At 34.7% G+C, this 19,460-nt stretch overlaps 1 protein-coding gene and 1 pseudogene across 1 annotated transcript; one reads left to right on the plus strand and one right to left on the minus strand.

Annotated features, from left to right (window-relative positions):
* The first annotated feature begins 6,976 nt into the window (after window positions 1–6,976).
* Window positions 6,977–10,102, plus strand: LOC110765202 ((-)-germacrene D synthase-like; annotated as a pseudogene).
* Window positions 10,103–15,023: 4,921 nt separating this feature from the next.
* Window positions 15,024–17,630, minus strand: LOC110747082 (cytochrome P450 736A117-like). The gene is made up of 2 exons (XM_088251818.1): window positions 16,616–17,630; window positions 15,024–15,713 (listed from the first exon to the last, which is right to left on the minus strand). Exons 1-2 carry the CDS (start codon window positions 17,543–17,545, stop codon window positions 15,099–15,101), a joined length of 1,545 nt encoding a protein of 514 aa, XP_088107944.1. The 5' UTR covers window positions 17,546–17,630; the 3' UTR covers window positions 15,024–15,098.
* Window positions 17,631–19,460: the final 1,830 nt, after the last annotated feature.

Below are 19,460 nucleotides of genomic sequence, written 5' to 3' on the forward strand. Positions count from 1 at the left end.
TAAGCTAAAAAGTGGACCCTACTTTTGCCACGTCATCATTAACAGAAGATCAAATGGTCAAACTGACTGAATGTGTACATTTGTTGAATTTTAAAATGTTATTACGTAAATTGACAAAATTGAAACTCCGTAGCCCATTTCAAGAATGACCCCAAACCTTCAGGGGGTAAAATGATGTTAGCTAGCCCTTTAAAAAAATTAAAAAAAATTAAAAAGTAAACATAAAAAAATCGAAAAAGGCAATAACACAAAAATCATAAGACTTAGGTAACGTTTGGGTTTGTGATGATTAAAAAATAAGCAACTTTTAAAAAACGTCTTGTAATTAGATTAATAACAACAAATATAAAGATTGCACCCAACTTATGTCATCCGAATTGAACTTAAACCGAATTTTCTAGAAATGTTAAGATAAAGGCTGGTGGCATTTTGTCGTAGCAAACACTTGTTTGAATTAATAAAAGTCGGCAGCCAATCAAACCCTTTCCATTATTTTATTGCAAACCCAAATTCTTTGTTTCCCGGCTGCTTCCTTCCAGCCATAGTCATCGAAAAGAACATCGGATAACAAATGTATGTGAAGTAGTGCGACTTTATTTATTTATTTGTTTTGTGATCAATATCTAGTGCTATTGAATAACTTGAGCGAGTGTAAAAAGAGAAAATCGCCTCCGCATCTGGACAATTGACTGACTTGATCAATTTATTTGACTCTTCTATGAGAAATTGTACAACTTTTATAGGACGAAAGAGTAAAAAACTCCTATAGTAGTGCCTATAGTAGTGCCTAAAACTATGCTATTATTGCCCACCTTGGGTCTTAGCTCCCTCCGTCACTAGGTAGGGAGATTGGATTCATGAATTATACCACGAGAGAAATACAAATACAATAGCCACAACGGCCACTACAACTACTCAGAAATTGATTACAAACAATATAGAGGGATCCATCGGCAACATCAAACTCATACAATATTCCTCCTCCTCCCTCAACTAACAAGTTTCTCTCTCTCTTTGACTCCGATGCTTTGTTCTTTTTTTGTTTTGTTTTTTTTTCTCATTCTCTCTTTTGTGTGACCAAAGGGGAAGCTTCACCCAACGCCACATAGGGCAAAAGACAGTCTGTCATAAACACATGTTTGGAAAAACCAAGTATAGCACCTGTTGGTATCATGATTAATCGAGCAACTAGCTAGGCAAGATTAGCCACGTGCCATACTTTGAGAGGTCATCACCTTAGCCAAAGAAGCCTTACCACAAGTCACAAATCTAAGCAAGGCAAGGAGTCTCACATTGGAAGACTACAAGAGGTGTTGACTCCCCCTCACTTATAAAAGAAGACCACTTTCCAGTTAGAAAAAGGTCTTGACCCTTGGGCCTTGGGCCTTCTTCCTTTTATCTTTGGGTCTAACCCCCTTGTACAAATATAAACAAATATTATCATAATGAGAATATCCTTCTCCGTGGACGTAGCCCATCATTCGGGTGAACCACGTATATACATACGTACCTGCCTTCCATGTAATAGTTTTTTTTTTGTTTTCCAAAGAAATTTTGTATGGATTTTTATCTCAGTTGAGTTTAAAGATCCATACCAAGATATTATATGAGTTCAATTACCTGGGATAGAGGGTACAACTACCTAGACTCTAGGATAGAGGGTACAACTACCTAGACTCTAGGTAATTTATGGATTTAATTACCTAGACCATAGGTAATTTATGGATTTAATTACCTAGACCATAGGTAATTTATGGGTTTAATTACCTGCATACGAGGTGTATGCATAGGTACCTTACCTATTGTTAAGGTATGAAATTTTCATGAACTCTTATTACAAATTTTGATGTCGGTATACCTTGGGAAATTTTCAAAATTCAAATAAATAGATTTGCAATTAAATTCAAATCAAATATGATAATTAATGTCCTACAAATCAATAACTTACCAGTTTTACAAATTCATAATGAGTGCTTCTATTTCCACCCTCTTGTCCCATTTCCTCACCCACCATGTAAATTTGAAAAAACACAATTTTATCTTTCCACCCACCATTATTCCTAACATGCCCTTTAATTAATAATAATTATTATTATTATTACCTGCCAAGACAGATAAATTGGAAATAAATTAAGAATTGATGAGGGCATAGCCATAATATGAGAAAAGATGAATAATCATGGGATAGCTTGCAATATTGTCTTCTTTTTATATTAGTTTGATTTAGGTATCTATTTCACTTGTGGAATCATTTTGCTCTATTCATTAACCTGAATGAAAATTAGACAACTTTATAGCTGCATGTCGCATGACTTGATATAATCATGTTAATCAATAACATCAGAGCGTTCTAGTATTCTCTTGAAATGTATTTTGAAACGTATAGGATAGGGTGTCAATTTGAAGAGAGCTAAGTCCTTAGAAGTAATTTTACAAATGGATAAATTTGTTTTTAAAATTTTGAAGATAAGGTGGGTGGGAAAATAGGACAGGTGGGTGGAAATAGCAGCACTCTTCATAATTTACCTTATTTATGTTTTAGGTGCATAATTGGAACAAAAAATTAAAAATTAAAAAAAGTAAATATCAATAAATTAAAAAAGGCATGCAATCTTATGTGGCGCAAAAGTCAGAATACTTGGATCAACAACAACTTCTGTGTGGATTGCACCCAATATCTCTCCTCATAATTGGACTTATGCCAAATTTTCTATTAAACTAACAATACGTACAAGGATAGGCATTAGCATAGAAGTTGGTCTAAGGAACTCCTCGTTCAACGAATCCACAATTTGATTGTTGAAGAAATCAATTATCTCTTGCTCATCTGACACCCCATATTGCTTCATGTAACAATCAATGGCATGGTTGAAGACATCAACGCCCTCTCTCTTTCTCAAACTGCAAAAATAGCACATCCATAATTGGAAGATTCATCTCAGAGTAAATTATAGTTAAAGTCCCTCAATTAAGTTTTATCTGTAATGTTTAACTTTGGTGTGAGCAGATTTTTTTGCCCCTAAATACTACATTACAAATAAAACTAACATACTTTGAACAAAAACTACAGCGACACGTAAATTGTTCAAGAGTACGAAAACTATAAAATTCAACAATGAATATATATTGAGAGATCAAAGTGAGAATCGTGTAATAATTAATTTAGTAGTTTCTTTGTACCTTGCTCGAAACAATGTCATCCATGAGCCTAATAATGAAATTGGAAGCTCTAAAGAATTTTAGGGTCATCGAGCAACCAATCAAAGGCTGCAGCAACACGCATATACTCCTCCATGCTCGGGATATGCATCCTTCGTGGAACCATTTGGCCTCATCAAAGTAAGCTTTGGCAGTAGTTTTCCACTGCATATGTGGGACATAAATATTATGTAAATTAATTAAAATGGTGAAAATTAAAGTAAATTAATCAGCTGTGTGTTTCTTTAATTAATTAACATATAGCTTCTTTTGCAGAGCTAATAAGTGCATTATTTCCTATATTTTTATACCTCTTATATTTGGTTTTTGTAGGAAAAGTTAATTAAAAATAGCATTATTACCTTACTTTCCTTATTTTCAGCTATTATGCTTTCTTGGAAGGGTTTTGACTGAAAATTGACTTTTCGAATGAATTTTTGCACAAAGCCAATTGGAGAAGAATGATAAAATCCATCTACCAAATCGGTTTTATGACAACAATTCTTTTATTTATCTTTTCTTTTGTCATGAACTAATTTTCCTTACTAGGGCTACGATGTAGCCTAACCATGAATATTTAATTTTTATAGTTATATTAATTTTTTTATTACTATTACATGTTGAGTATTTGCTACTGTTCTTAATGCTTTGAATATCTGGCCAATATTTAATTGATTTGATGATCTAAGCAGAGACCGAGAGGAGATGTTTGGTGTTTTCTTCTCGTAACAAATACCATTTCTTGAATGAGTGCCGGAGAGGGACTAACATGACTCATGAAGTTTTCTTGTAGGTTCTCATGGGTAGTAATTAGGGTTAATTGGCTATAAGAATTAAGTGTAATTGATTATGGTGAAATCGGATGCTTTAGTGTCTCATCAACTTGATTTTCCACTGTTAATTGAATTGCTAATTTTCATATTTGTTTTAAATTAGTTTAATAAATCAATCACTCTCATTAATGAATTTTTCAAATACACTTTTTGAATTAATCCTAATTGGTACTTCAAATGAAATTACAGTCTTCGTGGGAACGACACTTCACCAAGCTTAGTAGGAACCATAAGCTACTTTTTCATGGCAGTGGCAGCTTGTCCATCAGCTTCTTCACTCCGTGGCACTGGCAGCTCAGCTCCAGAAGAGCAGATGAATGCAACTGTAGATTCTAAGAAAAAATCGATTTCTTCAAGAAACCATTTGAAGAAATAGATTTGAGAATCTGACCTAGATCTAGATGAGAATATGATTGGCTATTCTAGATACAGATATTTAATCTTCAAAGCAGATTTCAAATGCAATTTGAAAATCTCATTCTTCAACTTCTTGTTGCTTATGGGCATAAGTGATCTGCATCCACGAAATTGAATGAGCAAAATACACGTCAAGTTTCTTTTGAAACAAAACAAAGAAACATGCATTTAGTTACTGAAACAACGTGTATGACATATAAATTACAATGTCTTCTTAATCAAAATTCATTATAGCTTTTTGTTTGGATTTCAAAAAAGAAACACATGAGATTTTAAAGGAATCGTATTGCAGCATTTTACTGTTTTTCATTAAAATAGGCATATGGTAACATTTTAGTTTTCAACTCAGAAATGTTTGGGTTCTACTGGAATCAGGTCTAGGTTTTTTTAATTTTGGGTGTCTTTAGTGTCTTTTTCTGAATGGGTCTTCTATCTTTGTTTGCAGTCTCAGGTTGGGCTTCAATGTGTTTTGCGTTTGGACCAATGGCGGCATATGAAAACACATTCATGTCATTTTAAGAAAAACACATCCTCTAACCACCCTACTAGAGTCCAAATCATCATAATTTTCATATCCTTGCTCAAACCATTTTGGAAAGAAAAAAAAATCCCGTCAAATCGATAATCGTTTTTTCATCTAAATTGTCAGTACAAATATGGTACTCATATAAAAAGAAAATGATACTGTTGCTAAATAGATAGTTAAAATAAATTGATATGAATAAATTGTTATGTTACCGGCTCATACATAATCTACACATAATGGACGTCTATAGGTGGACAGGTGCACACGGTTGCACAATAATCAATTTATTAAAATTAGTGTTTGATATAGAACGTCTTGCAAATTATAAATATGAATTTATTTCTACGGGAACCTAGTCCTGTCAAAGGACAAAAAATGCAGCTCCCTTTTGCCAAAACTATATAATAATTTAATTTAGTAAACTTATTTTGAGGAGTGTCACTTCCCCAGGTTAGCTAATTCAACCATCAAACAAGTATTATATTCTTCTTCCCAAGAAAAAAAAAAACATTGGAAAGGCTATTTGCATGGCGGCTGCACGTATACGAAAGCGAAAAAAACAAGAATATATTTTATTAAATTATATTAAAATATTGGATAAAAATCTACCTGAACAACAATATTTTATTACGCCTGCGCCCAAGTGAACTGGTCTTCTACACTGTCTTATAATTAATCGAGACATCTCATTAGAGCCAGACATAGGGTTTTTTTTAAGCATGATGGATGCGGTATGCTAAAATCATCGCTGCCTTAGAGAATGGTGAAACATTCAAAATACTCAAAAATGTCATTGATTAATGCAAACATTAAGAATTGAAATTATTAATTAAATGAGGATAATATGGTAAATTCACATTTTTTTTTCATATTAAAGAAAATTAAAATTAAAAACAAAATCAGATAATAAGTCCTACTTTTATGGAACATAACTATCCATATTATATATTCTTAATTTTAAAAATAAAATAAAGGAGAAAAAATAAATAAATAAATAAAAGGAACCAAATCTTCAAAACTAGAAGGAGCCCTGATATGGTGGCATCTCAGCACAAATCACTTTTTGATACTCTCAAGGAAACTTCCTTGGAAAACAAAGTCAAATATATATTATATCTATATACATAAAGCAAAAGGCAGAGAATGATGAAACATTCAAAATACCAGAAAATGCCCTTGATTAATTTAAATATTAAGAATTGAAATTCTTAATTAAATGAGGATAATATGGTAAATTCACAATTAAAAAAATTAAAATTAAAAACAAAATCAGATAATAGATCCTACTTTTGTGGAAAATAACTACCCATTTTTTATTTTCTTAATTCTAAAAACTAAAAAAAGAAAACCAATTGGGGTGTGGCAAGGGGCTAGTATTATATAATATAACAAAAGAAAAACCAAGGAAATTAAACAAAGATAAACCAATATGCCTTTTTTTTTTAATAAAAAAAATCAAAAAGCAAAAAGGCTCTCAAACACAACACAAGAAGACTCTCAAATGCAAGCAAATTTTTATTTTTATTTTTTGTGATTCTCTTCTTCTTCAACACAGAGTTGGAAAACAATCCTCCATAAGACCAGACCAGTGCATTTCTTTCAAGATTTTTATTTATTTAAAAAATGCTTCCAAATAAACAACTTTATGGAAATCTCAAAAGACAAAAAAGAAACGGAAGAAGACATTTTTCCAAGTGTAAGAGGATCTTTGAATAAATATTTTGTTAAAAAGACCAATGCTTCACTTGAAAATTTACCAAATGCATCTAAGCAGTGTTTAATTTAATAAAAATTGTAATTTTAATGTTTAATTTGTCTAAAGGGGCACACTTTCGAAATTTGCCCAGGGCCTTAGAAAACCTCGGACCGACTCTGCTAATAGCAGCCCACTAATAGATGTTTCACTATAAATAGCACAATACAACACCTCTTCAACTCATAGGAGCCCTTTGATACATTCAATTAAGAGCACATTGATCATTTCCTCACACTTAGGAATAAAATGTCTGCTCAAGTTTTAGCTGCATCCCAAGCTCAAAGCCCAAATGCGACTCCTGATAATGTTAAGCGACGTTCAGCTAATTTCTCTCCTAGCACATGGGGCGATTATTTTCTGTCATATGCTTCTGTGGTAGGAAATTAATTAATCCTAACAATTATTTATGGGCTAATAATACTCATCATGTGCTATAGCTGCGTCGTATATTTTGAATATGTTATTATTATAAGTTAATTTTGATTAAAAGTTCTAACTTCCATGCACCGAGGTCATACTTTTCTTAATACCCTTTTCAATTTGTTCGTGTAGGAAACAGACATCAAAGCAGAGCAAGATGTCCAAGAACTGAAGGAAAAAGTGAAGGGGATGATAATGGCTCCAATGCTTAAAAATCCATCAAAAAAATTGGAGTTAATTGATGAGATTCAGTGGTTTGGTGTCTCCTGCCATTTCGAAAATGAGGTTGAGGAAGTTTTGCAGCAAATTCACAAGAACTCTTACGGCGGCGATGAAGAAAATGATTTTGACCTTTTCACAACTGCTCTCCGTTTCCGGTTGCTTAGACAGCAAGGTTACAAGGTTTCATGCGGTTAGTCCTCTCTCTCTCTCTCTCTCTCATATGTTTCGTTTTATAATTCTAGATTAATTAATTTTCTTCTTCTAATCATGTACACATTTTGGTGGAGCTAGCAGACATGTTCAACAAGTTGAAGGATGAGGACGGGAAATTTAAGGAAACACTTGTGGATGATGTAGTAGGACTGCTGAGCTTGTACGAAGCCACACATCTTAGGATGCATGGAGAGGATTTACTGGATGAGGCGCTCACCTTCACCACAACTCATCTTGAGTCAGTGGAAGCGCACCGTTTAAGCCCCTTGCTTGCAAAACAAGTAACCCATGCCTTGTATCAACCATTCTGGAAGGGCTGCCAAAGGCTAGAAGCTAGGCGTTACTTGAAGGAAGTTGAGGTTCCACCCCAAAACCAATTGGCCATGGGGGGAGTAGCCCAACTCCTTATAAACCCAGGCTAGGTCCCTTAACATTTCAATGTGGGACAAACACTCTCAACATTACTTGGCTATCTTTGAGGAGGAACCTCATCCAGCAAATGAAACTCTCCTAACTTTGGCAAAGTTGGATTTCAACCTAGTGCAGCAAGTCCATCAGAAAGAACTAAGTGAAATTTCAAGGTTAATTAATATATATATATATATATATATATATATATATATATATACTGAATATATGAATATATTAGTGTTCATCGATATACTAATTAAGTTATTATTATGTAATTAAATGATAAATTCAGGCGGTGGAAGGATTTGGACTTTGCAAACAAGCTTCCTTTTGCAAGAGACAGAGTAGTTGAGTGCTACTTTTGGGCTCTGGGAACCTACTTTGAGCCCCAATATTGCTTTGCTAGGACATCATTAAGCAAAGTTTTTGCTGTGACAGCCGCTATTGATGACATTTATGATGTGTACGGCACACAAGAGGAGTTAGAGCTCTTTACTGAAGCTGTTGAAAGGTTTATTGAAATCGAAACCCAATTAATTTATAAGTTGTTTAGATTAGTCATTTATTCTTCTCTAAATACTGATTAAGTCATCACTATATCTGGGGCCGGTCTTGAGATTTTGAGGGCCCTGTGCAAAACTTAAACTAGAGCCCTCACATAATCTAATATGAAAATCCTAAAAAACAATTGCCATAACTTAATGTCATTAAACTATTTTTTTAATAACTAAAATTCATCATCAATTAGCATGTAATAACAAACACAAATCAAATTCATAAACTTTTTAATGTTTTCCTTTCATAAAGTTAAATATTCAGTAAAAAAAATTAAGAGTTCAAGAGAAAGAAGAAGGCATGAAAATTATATCCAGTAGTCAATTATCCTGTTTTAAATACTAATTAAATCATCACTAGTCTATATCTTATTATTAACTTATTTTAATCATCAGGTGGGACATTTCAGCTATGGACCAACTGCCAGAGTATATGAAAGTCTGTTATGGAGCAATGTTGGATGTATACACTGAAATCGAAGAAAAGCTTGGAAAGAGGGAAATTTATATCGCATCCACTATGCGAGAGAAGCAGTAAGCCTCATTAATATGTTTTAGATTACAGAGTTGCAAGACCATAAATTAGTATTCTAGTTAATTTCCAAGTTAATATATGTACAAATAATAGTTGATATCTTATATTTCTTTGGGTCGGGCTTCAGTCCAATTTTCCTGTTACCAAATCCCCTGTGCCCCCTGTTTCCCCCTTAGTTTTGCGACATGTGGCACATAACTTAACAGGAGTTTAACTCTGTTAACTCTCTTTTAGCTTTTTTTTTTCCTTTAATTAAAATCATTAAAATATATTAAATTAGAATACACGTTTGCACGCCGCTTCATCTTCTACGCAACGTACAATCAGACTTCAACCCCTACGTCTTCTATGCACTGCAAAACTTCAGCCTTCATCTTGATTTCACAGATGAAATGTCAAGTTAGAGGTTACTCTGATGAAGCCAAATGGCTCCACCAGAAATACACACCAACAATGAATGAATATATGGCAGTAGCACTTGGTACATCCTACATGATGCTGTCAACGACGTCCTTCATTGGAATGGGAGATATTGTCACAAAAGAGTCCTTGGATTGGGTTCTCAGTGACCCTAAGATTGTGAACTCTTTATCAATACTTGGCAGACTCATGGATGACATGAAGTCCCATAAGGTACATATTAATATAAATGCAACCTTTTCGTGTTTATTTATTTCCCCATACCCCCTTTTAACCTTAAAATTCATGTCTATATTTACGTAGTTTGAGCAAAAGAGAGGACATATTGCCTCAGCTGTGGAATGCTACATGGAAGAGTATGGTGCCACCGAAGAAGAAACGATAATCGAACTCGGAAAACAAGTAAATAAGGCATGGAAGGACATAAATGAAGAGTGGATCAACCTCACCACCATCCCTATGCCACTACGATTGAGAATTCTGAATTTTGCACGTACCAATGAACTTATGTACAAGCATGAAGATGGCTTTACTCAAGCTGGAGTTGTACTTAAGGATCTTCTGGTGTCTCTGTTTATCAACCCTGTGCCCATATAGGCCTAAAATCAAATTTGGTCTTCTTGTCTTTGCTATAAAGAATAAGGTCTCCACAAGTCCTGTCTTTGCTTTTTGGTGTTTAAAAATAGTAATTTGGTTTGTTTTGGGTCATTTGTAGTCATGGGCGTTACTCAGAATAAGACTACAGTATTTGTATTGTATTGACCCTTTGTTTGTCAGCCCATTTAGTGCTTTAGATTTTATGTGGCATATAGATTAGTTTGCAATTGATGTTCTGAATAAAACAAAGAAAGGAAACACGTCTATGCATAGTCGCGCACATTCCATTGTCACAAGCAGTGCCTTCCTTGCAGTGGTTGGAGCACTTGCCGGAGTTTTGATTGTGAGGCATTGGATTCACACAATGAGCGTTGCAGCATATCTCTGAGCTACTGCATCTCTTCCCACAAGAAGCACAGTTGGATATGTCTGTCCTCATATCCACACATTTTTTGTTGCAGCAATCTGGCCCTGCGCTGCCTTCAGTTTCTCTACAAGCAAGAGGGTTTTGGTCGCATCCACCACCAACCCGACCCGGAGATGACTGAGAGGCAAGGAACCGGCATGTTGACAGAGATGGTAATGGCTAAAGCCATAATGAGCATGGCTAGCATAAAGAAAACTTGGAGAGATTTCATAATCATGTCATATTTAAAAATAAAATAAAAACTCCCAATCAAAAGAAGAAACTACGATACAATTAGAATTCTAGCAACACAAAGACACCACCGGAACCACCTCAAACACAATTATCAATCTACAATCTAAACGATGAATAACTACAATACTAACAGAAAAAAAAAAAATAATAATAATAATCACTATCGAAAACAGAAAACTACAATACAATTACGTCAACTAATTTTTCTATATGGGTTTGCCATCAAAATTCATTGCAGAAACTACATTACTCTGTTTATAATTCTGCTATATTCTACCGAAGACAAAAGAAAACAAAGTAATGTAGATATAAATGAAGTGTCATTTTTTGTGCAAGACACGTGCATGAATATAGTCATTTTGCTATCGATAATAGTTGTTAAAGTTGGTTATTACAGGAGTCAATTCTAGTAATTCAGTATGCCCCAAAGTCAAAATATGTAATGTAATTTTAAGGATATTTCATTACCTTTTACGGTAAATCATAAGGCAATTATATCGATTTATGTAATAGTCTCATTAATAGTTATATACATAAATGACAAGTCCATAGGCTATGAGATGCAGAAAGCGATCTAAAGAAGTTAGGTCTGTAAGACATTTCCCTATAACTCACTCTCTAAAGAGTTCCTAGTCATATGATCATTCAATTGGGCATTGACGATCTGCAAAGACCTGTATACATTGTATTTGCTTAATTGAGAGGGTGATGTCTCAAGTCATTTGTGTAGAGACACTAAGATAAGCGTATGGGTGTTCACTGAATGCGATCAATCGATAGATCTTATATGGAAGTTTTACTTACATATCAAACAAGATCTTCATAGTTGCAATAATGTAAATTAGTGCTCGACCTGAGGCACCACAAAATAGTTGAGTTCCTTGGAGAGCATGACTCTACGGTATGGTTAGGGTTCCTGATTAATTCATGGAGGCATGTGAGTGTACAACAAGGGACCTCTACCCTCAGTAAAGAGGGAGAATGCTGTGACGATATGATTTAGGAGTCTTCAGCCGAAGCACTAGGTATGATTGAGAATAGAGATTCCAATCGTACTTGTATGAATCATATAAGCTTTGAGTTCACATTAAGGGCTTGACATGTTTTTCATGCCCTAATTATGTGACCAAGAGCATTGAGTTTGAGAAGGATCGTATTACATTGTACTTCCAACTGAACAGGTTCTCCACCTTATTCTACATTGGCTTGGGTAACTGTGACTTGTTGCTAGACGTCACTCACAGTTTGTGGAAGCCCTGAGGACATGCCATAACTTGGTCCTCACAATAGGGAGAATTAAAAAGGAGTTTTAATTCACAATCGATTAAGGAAGAGTATGAATTGACCACTGCCTCGCCGATTAGAACCTAATGGATCGCACACCCATAAAGGTGAGAAATGGAAAAATAATTTGAAGATGATGAGCAAGGATTAATTAGTTAATAAAGATTAATTAATTAATCAAGATTCGGGAATTTTATTGGGCCTAAAATTGGATTTTAGGTTCAAGGCCCATTGGCTTGTAGCATAAGTTGTAGGTGACTACATAACCACAAAGGCCCAATAAGAAGGCAAAAACGTCTAGCTAATGGGTTTGACCCATTTGGTGACTCACATGGATCATTTTAAGTTGGATGTGGGTCATGGGTGACCCAACTTAAAATGCCTAGCCTATAAATACATAGCCAAACCTTTAACTTTCAGATATTGCAATACATGATAGGTTTGGGAAAAACTTACCTGTACTAGGAATACTATTGTGGCACTATCTCAAGTCAATTCTCCAAAAATTGCATTTCAATAACATTTAATACCGTTCCATTCCATTGTATGACAACTATTGAACTGGTTACGGACCTATCTACAAGTTGTGTTTGGCTACATACTGTATGAGAGAAACCAGTTTGGTTTATATATAGTGGCATCTAAAATTTGATTGGCAATAATTGAAGACGACAAACGGTATCCAACCTTGTGATCCCTGCTAATGAGTTCACATCTTTTTTTAATGGTGTTCGCAGTTTGCAACATAGAAAATGAAACAAAGGATCATCCTGAATGTGACTCTTAAAAATATATTCCACATAAAAAAATATTTGGATCCATAATAATGGGTTAGCGTGCTATATGATGACCAAATACAGAAATAAATAATGTATTAAAAAAAGTACAGATAGGCCGAAAATAAGGAAAACATAAGCTATTCTAATTATTTTAAGGAGTGTTGTTTTATTTGTAGCATGCGTGGTAGGTACGACTATTTTATTATTATTATTTTTTTAGAGTGCTGCTATTTCCACCCACCGGTCCTATTTCCTCACCCACCTTATTTTCAAAATTTAAAAACAAATTTATCCATTTGTAAAATGACTTTTAAGGACTTTAGATTATAAAAAAACACCTATTCTCCTTCATCCTTGTCAAATCCCAACCCCTCCCTCTCTCCCTCATCCCGACCAAACCCAAATCAAAATTGCAATAAAGCTTCAAAATTTTCAACTGGGTCCAATCCAATTCCATCAGATTTCTCCTCAGTTTCTGAACCCAAGGGCACAGGCTTTCTGTTCCATTTGCTCAGTTTGCTCTTCATCTTCTTTCTAATTTTAGCATTTCTCTCCGTTATTGTTTTCATTCGGTGGAGAGACGATGAACATTGAGAGCGATTTTCTTTATTTTTTAATTTTTAATAATACTTTACAAAGGATCCCACACGTTTTGATTGATAGGGGTTGAAGGTTTGAAGCATGCTTTGAATGAAAGTAAGGAGAATTTGCTTGAATTAATAATTAAATGGTATTTTAGGAATAATGGTGGGTGTAAAAATAGGATTATGTTTTTTCAAATTTACACGGTGGGTGGAAAGATAAGGTGGGTGGGAAAATAGGATTGAGGGGTGGAAATAGCAGCACTCTTTTTTTAATACCTTGGATGCATATATGCATTAACATATGACACAAATCAGGTCATAAATTATGCGTTTTTCGCGTCCCTTTTTAATTATATCTTTTAAATAAATAAATAAAAGACAAAGTGAGAGTTTATTAGAAAATCCTTTCCCGGGAAACCAAACAATGGACCTTTCAACTACTGGATTGTCAGTAAGGAGAAATTATAGAGTGATACGATATCACCACGTCAGCGGATGATACTCCCACTTAAAATCTAACACATGTCAATTTTAAAAAAATATTTTTATTTTTTTCATAGTTGTACTTTGTCTTCCAACTTTACCCTAAATTTTTTTTTTTTTTTTTTTTGAGAAACATGAAAAAGAAAACAAGATTGTAGCAGTGTCCCACCCAGATCCCATTGGCAATCTGCCTACCACGCACTGCCGCCCCTTAGCTGCAGTCCCCCTCCATGAATAACAACATCAAACAACACCACCTAAAAAGTGGTTGATAAAATTAACAGAAAGATGAAAAAATAACTAATTTACTTGGTTGCCCATAACATCCATCATTACCTTTCTTTCAATAGTGGGTTCTCAACTTATCATCATAGGAGATTCTTTTGAAGATTTCTGATTTGCACTTATATATATTCAAGATTTTTGGCTTTTTCTTAATGCCTTTAACTTTTTTATCGAGAATGAGAGGGAGGGAAAGAGGGGTTGGGGATGTTGGATGAGAAGGGAGAGAAAGGTTGGGGTGGGTGGCGAGGGAAAAGAGAAGACAGCTTGGTGGCGGGAGAAGCGAAGCACAGGGAGGACAGTGGGAGAGGGGTTAGGTCTAATTAATGTTGAAGGGTAAACTTGGAAGACAAAGTCCATGTGTAATTGTTTTTTAATTTTCTTTTAAAATTGATACGTGTTAGATTTTGAGTGGGAGTATCACCAGCTGACGTGGTGATACCGTCTCACTCTATAATTTCTCGTCAGTGAGCCCACAAGCAATTCCACACTTTTCTTAATAGATACATAGATATACACTAGCCCCTTGGTGCATGTGCGAATTGGTTTTCTTTTTTCTTTTTTATTTTATTTTTAGAATTAAGAAAAGATAAACATGGGTAGTTGTGTTCTATAAAAGTAGGACCTATTATCTGATTTTGTTTTTAATTTTAATTTTTTTAATATGAAAAAATGTGAATTTATCATATTATCCTCATTTACTTAATAATTTCAATTCTTAATGTTTGAATTAACCAATGGCATTTTCTGGTATTTTGAATGTTTCACCATTCTCTGCCTTTTGCTTTATATATATAGATCAATACATATTTATATCAATACCATTATTTCATATTTTGATTACCAAATAATAGCGTAAGATATGATAATTTCTTATTTGTTGTGAATAAACTTGATCTAATTTGGATACACCAAACACTATATTAGCCCAAATATGGAATAGCAACAACTTTAAGAGGATATACTCTGCGAACGCTTGCTCCAGTAGATTCAATCATGTCTAAGTCCTCCCCTCTTGTGCCATCGGGCAGCGCCCAGTTGAACTTGTGCACTAAATTTGCCAATGCAATCTCTTGGACAGCCATGGTAAACTGAATTCCTGGGCAACCTCTTCTCCCAGCCCCAAATGGAATGTAGTGGAAGTAATTGCCTTTATAATCTATGGCACTGTCCAAGAACCTTTCTGGCTCGAACTCCTCTGGCTTGTTGTATGACTTGGGATCTCTTCCAATTTGCCATGCATTCACTATAACTTGTGTGTTGGCTTTAATGTTGTAGCCATTTATTTGTGCATCTTGGGTCGATAGCCTGGGCAATAGCAATGGAACTGAAGGATGTAGGCGAAGAGTCTCCTTGATCACAGCCTTCATGTAGTGCATTCCAACCAAATCATCCTCTCTAATTATGTCTGTTTTCTTGCCTACTATCCCCCTCACCTCATTCTGCAATTTTTCCATGACTCTTGGATGCCTTAAAAGCTCGGACATTGTCCACTCTAGGAGTGTAAATGAGGTATCAGTGCCACCGACAAAAATATCCTACAAGAATTTTAACGGACAAAATCAATTAAAAATTAATGGAAAATTGTATATAAAACCCAAAGAATTGGGGTTAGGAATAACCCACGTGTTATATATATATATATATATATATATATATATATATATATATATATATATATATATATAAAGGTAGAAGGCTTTAAAAGTGAAACATTCAAAAACCCTGAAAATACTCATGCTTCAAAGAATTTATTTTTATTTTTATACAAGCGATGTTCTACTCTAAATTATGGGGAGGGGGATTCGAACTTGGGTGCAGAGTGGGAGCACATCCGCTCTAGCGAAATTGGCTAAGCCCATGTCTGCTCTTCAAAGAAATATTAGAACACCACAATCTAATATAAGTTGAATTTTTAAATAGCTAAAATTACTAAAATACCCATGTCACGTCAACAAGTTAACGGTGTTACCAAAGAAATTGATAGAATGAGGGAACGTCGGACACGAAATGAAAGCACAAGGGGCACATTGACTCAGTTGAAACTATAGGGGCAAATTGAGATTTTCGGTACGCCTAAAAAATACCAAGTTAGTCCAAAATGTTTGACTTATATTAGTTTTTTACAAAATATTTTCTTTTTAATATTACTAGCCTCTTGTCAAACAACTCATCTTTTTCTTTGTGTTTCTTGGCTGGCTAGCACAAGTTTGACAATAAAAAATTTCAGATATGGTTCAATTTTGGTTAAACTTATTTATTTCTTTAGATATGATCACATAACAAGCATAATGCAACATCATTCTTTGAACAAACTGAGTAATTCTAGCATTACTATGGTGAAAAAGATAAGACAATCCAACACCACTATGCATGTAACACAGAGAGAGAGAGAGAGAGAGAGAGAGAGAGAGAGAGAGAGAGAGAGAGAGTTAATTACCAAGATGATAGCCTTGATGCTAACTCTGTCAATAGGAGAATCAGCCTGAAGGCAAAGCAGAACGTCCACAAGATCCTTTTGGTCCTCATTCTTGGAAAGACCATGAAATTCATCCATATGCTCTTGAACAACTATTTCTAAAAACTCATCGAACCGTTTAGCCAGATCGTCAAACTTGGCGTCCAAACCATTGAGACGGGTGATCCAGGCAAGCCATGGGATATAGTCTCCAATATGGATATGCGACATCACCAACATCAGCTCCCCGGCAAGATTCTTAAATGTCCTCCCACGTTCCCCGCCATCGCTGTACTTCCTCCCAAGAGCCACTCTACAGATAACATCATTCGTAAGCGTCTCGAGCATTTCACTTAAATTAAACGCTGATGATACTGAGGAGGGGGATGAGGAGCAATGCTTAGTAATATTGTCGATCATGGATTTAGCTTCCTCTTCTCTTACGGCACGAAAAGAACGAACCCTTGTGTTGCTAAGGAGATTTAAGACGCATATACTTTTCATCTGCCTCCAATACTCACCATAAGGAGCCGAGGCCACGTCTTTGAAGTTGTAGCAAAACTTCTTGAAGAAGGTGTTCTTGGGTCTGTTGGCGAATGTGATGTCATGGGTTTTCATGATCTCTCGGGCAGTCTCATCTGAGGAGACCACAAGGACCGGCACACTTCCGAAATGGAGGAGCATGAGCGGCCCGTGGCGTTGAGCTAGGGTTTGAAGAGAGCGCTGAAGGTGCTGGCCTAGTTGGTGAAGGTTTCCAATGATAGGGAGCTTTGGTGGAGAAGGTGGTGATGCGTTTGCGGAAGTGGAGAACCATTTGCATATAAGGATGAGGAAAATTGCAAGAAGTGCTAAATACTTGAAGGAAAAAGGTTGCAACAAGCTTGAGAAAGTTTCATTCAGGAAATTTAACATCTTCTTCCACTTCTTAATTATTTAGGTGGTTCTGTGTTTGTGCTTGACAAATAAAAAGTTTGTACGGTGCTCCATATTTAAGATCACCCCGGACTTTTTGGATGAAAATATCAGGTGAACACCTATTAAAAAAATGATAAATTAATGATTTTTTTATTATTCTGTGTGCAGGAACTAATAATAATTATTGGATAATAAAAACGAATATGTTTTTGTTGGGATGCTCTATAAAATAAAACACCTTATGAATAATAAAAACCAATATAAGTAAACCAATCGAGGCAAGTATGACAAATTGAAAAAAATATTAGGACTTCTTGGATATAGGTCCAATTTTATTAAGATATAATGGATTCAAGACATCAATTGTCTATTGTTGATTACAGTCCACAAGTATGACATATTGGGAAAAATATTAGGACTTCTCACTAAATTTTAACTAAAAAAGGAGCATAATTATAGATGCTCTTACATGTGCCATTGAATAGAAAAGGCACATATATCAAACATATCCCTAAATCACGTTTTCTCCTAAAATCATACCAATTTATGTTGATTCATGCTTCTTTAATGCATAAGTTTTTGGGTTTCAATTTATGTCGACTCTAGAAATTTAGAGTATTCTCACCTTGTGTCGTCAATTACAGCACCTATGTTATAGGTTGTGAGGTGTATACTTATACTGTAGGTTTTCAACTGTATTGTAGGTAATTTTTGGGTCAACATAGAAATAAAAATACCTATGCTATAGTGTAGGTAATGGTGGGGTCCTATACCTGTGGTATAGGTAAGGTGTTGTAGGTAAGGATTGGGTCTCATACCTCCCTTTGGATGCAAATAAGTGTTGGGATCATGGATCACACATCAGAAAATACATATACGTCTGGTAATTTTACTTGGAGCATTGCATTGGATTGGATTTGAACTTGCTGGAAAAATGTACAACATTTGTTTCATTTATCTCTAAGGTCGAGCTAATGTGAATACAATTATGCACTGCATATATAGTTTATTAAAGTAATTATTGTCATAGAACCCAGTTTTTTACCCTATTTATGACCCTATATTAAAAGCATAAAATATCCTCATTATAGTGTCCATCCATACCACGTAATTATCATTTTTTTTCTTCTTATTTATGTTGTTAGGGTAAAATTGAAATCACAGAATAATTAAAAAGGGCTAACACCATTTTACCCTTTGAAAATTTGGGGGTCATTCTTGAAATGGAGTGAGCGTTGATACGAAGATAAGATGAGAGAGAGAGAGAGAGAGAGAGAGAGAGAGAGAGAGAGAGAGAAGTTTCTATTTTAATTTTAATATTTGTCAAATATTATTTCTTAATATTTAATTACATCTAAGCTAGAAAGTGGATCGTGCTTTTGTCACGTCATCATTTAACAGAAGACCAAACGGTCAAACTGACGGAACATGTAAATTGGTTGAATTTTAAAACGTTTGAGCATAAATTGACAAAATTGAAGCTCCATGATCGATTTTAAAGAATGACTCCAAATCTTCTTGGGGTAAAATGATGTTAGCCCTTAAAAAAAATTAAAAAATTAAGAAGTAAACATCAAAAAATAAAAAAATGCACAAAACTCAAAAGACTAGCGTTTGGAATTGTGGTGATTAAAAAATAAGTAGCTTCAGAAAAAGGTCATCAGAATTGGACTTATCCCGAATTTTCTAACAATATTAAGATAAAGGCTTGTGGCCTTCAATAATTGGTGCCTTTTAGTTATATGCATTTTGTTCGTAGCAAACACTTGTTTGACTTATTAAAAGTCTGTAGCCAATCAAACCCTCTTAAGATATTGTTCACATCTAAGCGAAAGTTACAGCTGCTACATCTGATGGGAAGTTTAGGATTTCTCCTGTACTCTTTAATTATTGCTTTTAGTTTTCTCTTGCT

Source organism: Prunus avium, chromosome 4 (genome assembly GCF_965620075.1).
Source record: "Prunus avium chromosome 4, drPruAviu1.hap1.1, whole genome shotgun sequence".
Taxonomy (NCBI): Eukaryota; Viridiplantae; Streptophyta; class Magnoliopsida; order Rosales; family Rosaceae; genus Prunus; species Prunus avium.

Bases quoted from the DNA above. Each gene is read 5' to 3' on its own strand.
- LOC110747082 (XM_088251818.1), bottom strand. From the start codon at position 17,545: ATGTTAAATTTCCTGAATGAAACTTTCTCAAGCTTGTTGCAACCTTTT. The intron at 15,714-16,615 runs GTAATTAACTCT...AAATTCTTGTAG, and splicing joins GCATCAAGGCTATCATCTTG to GATATTTTTGTCGGTGGCAC.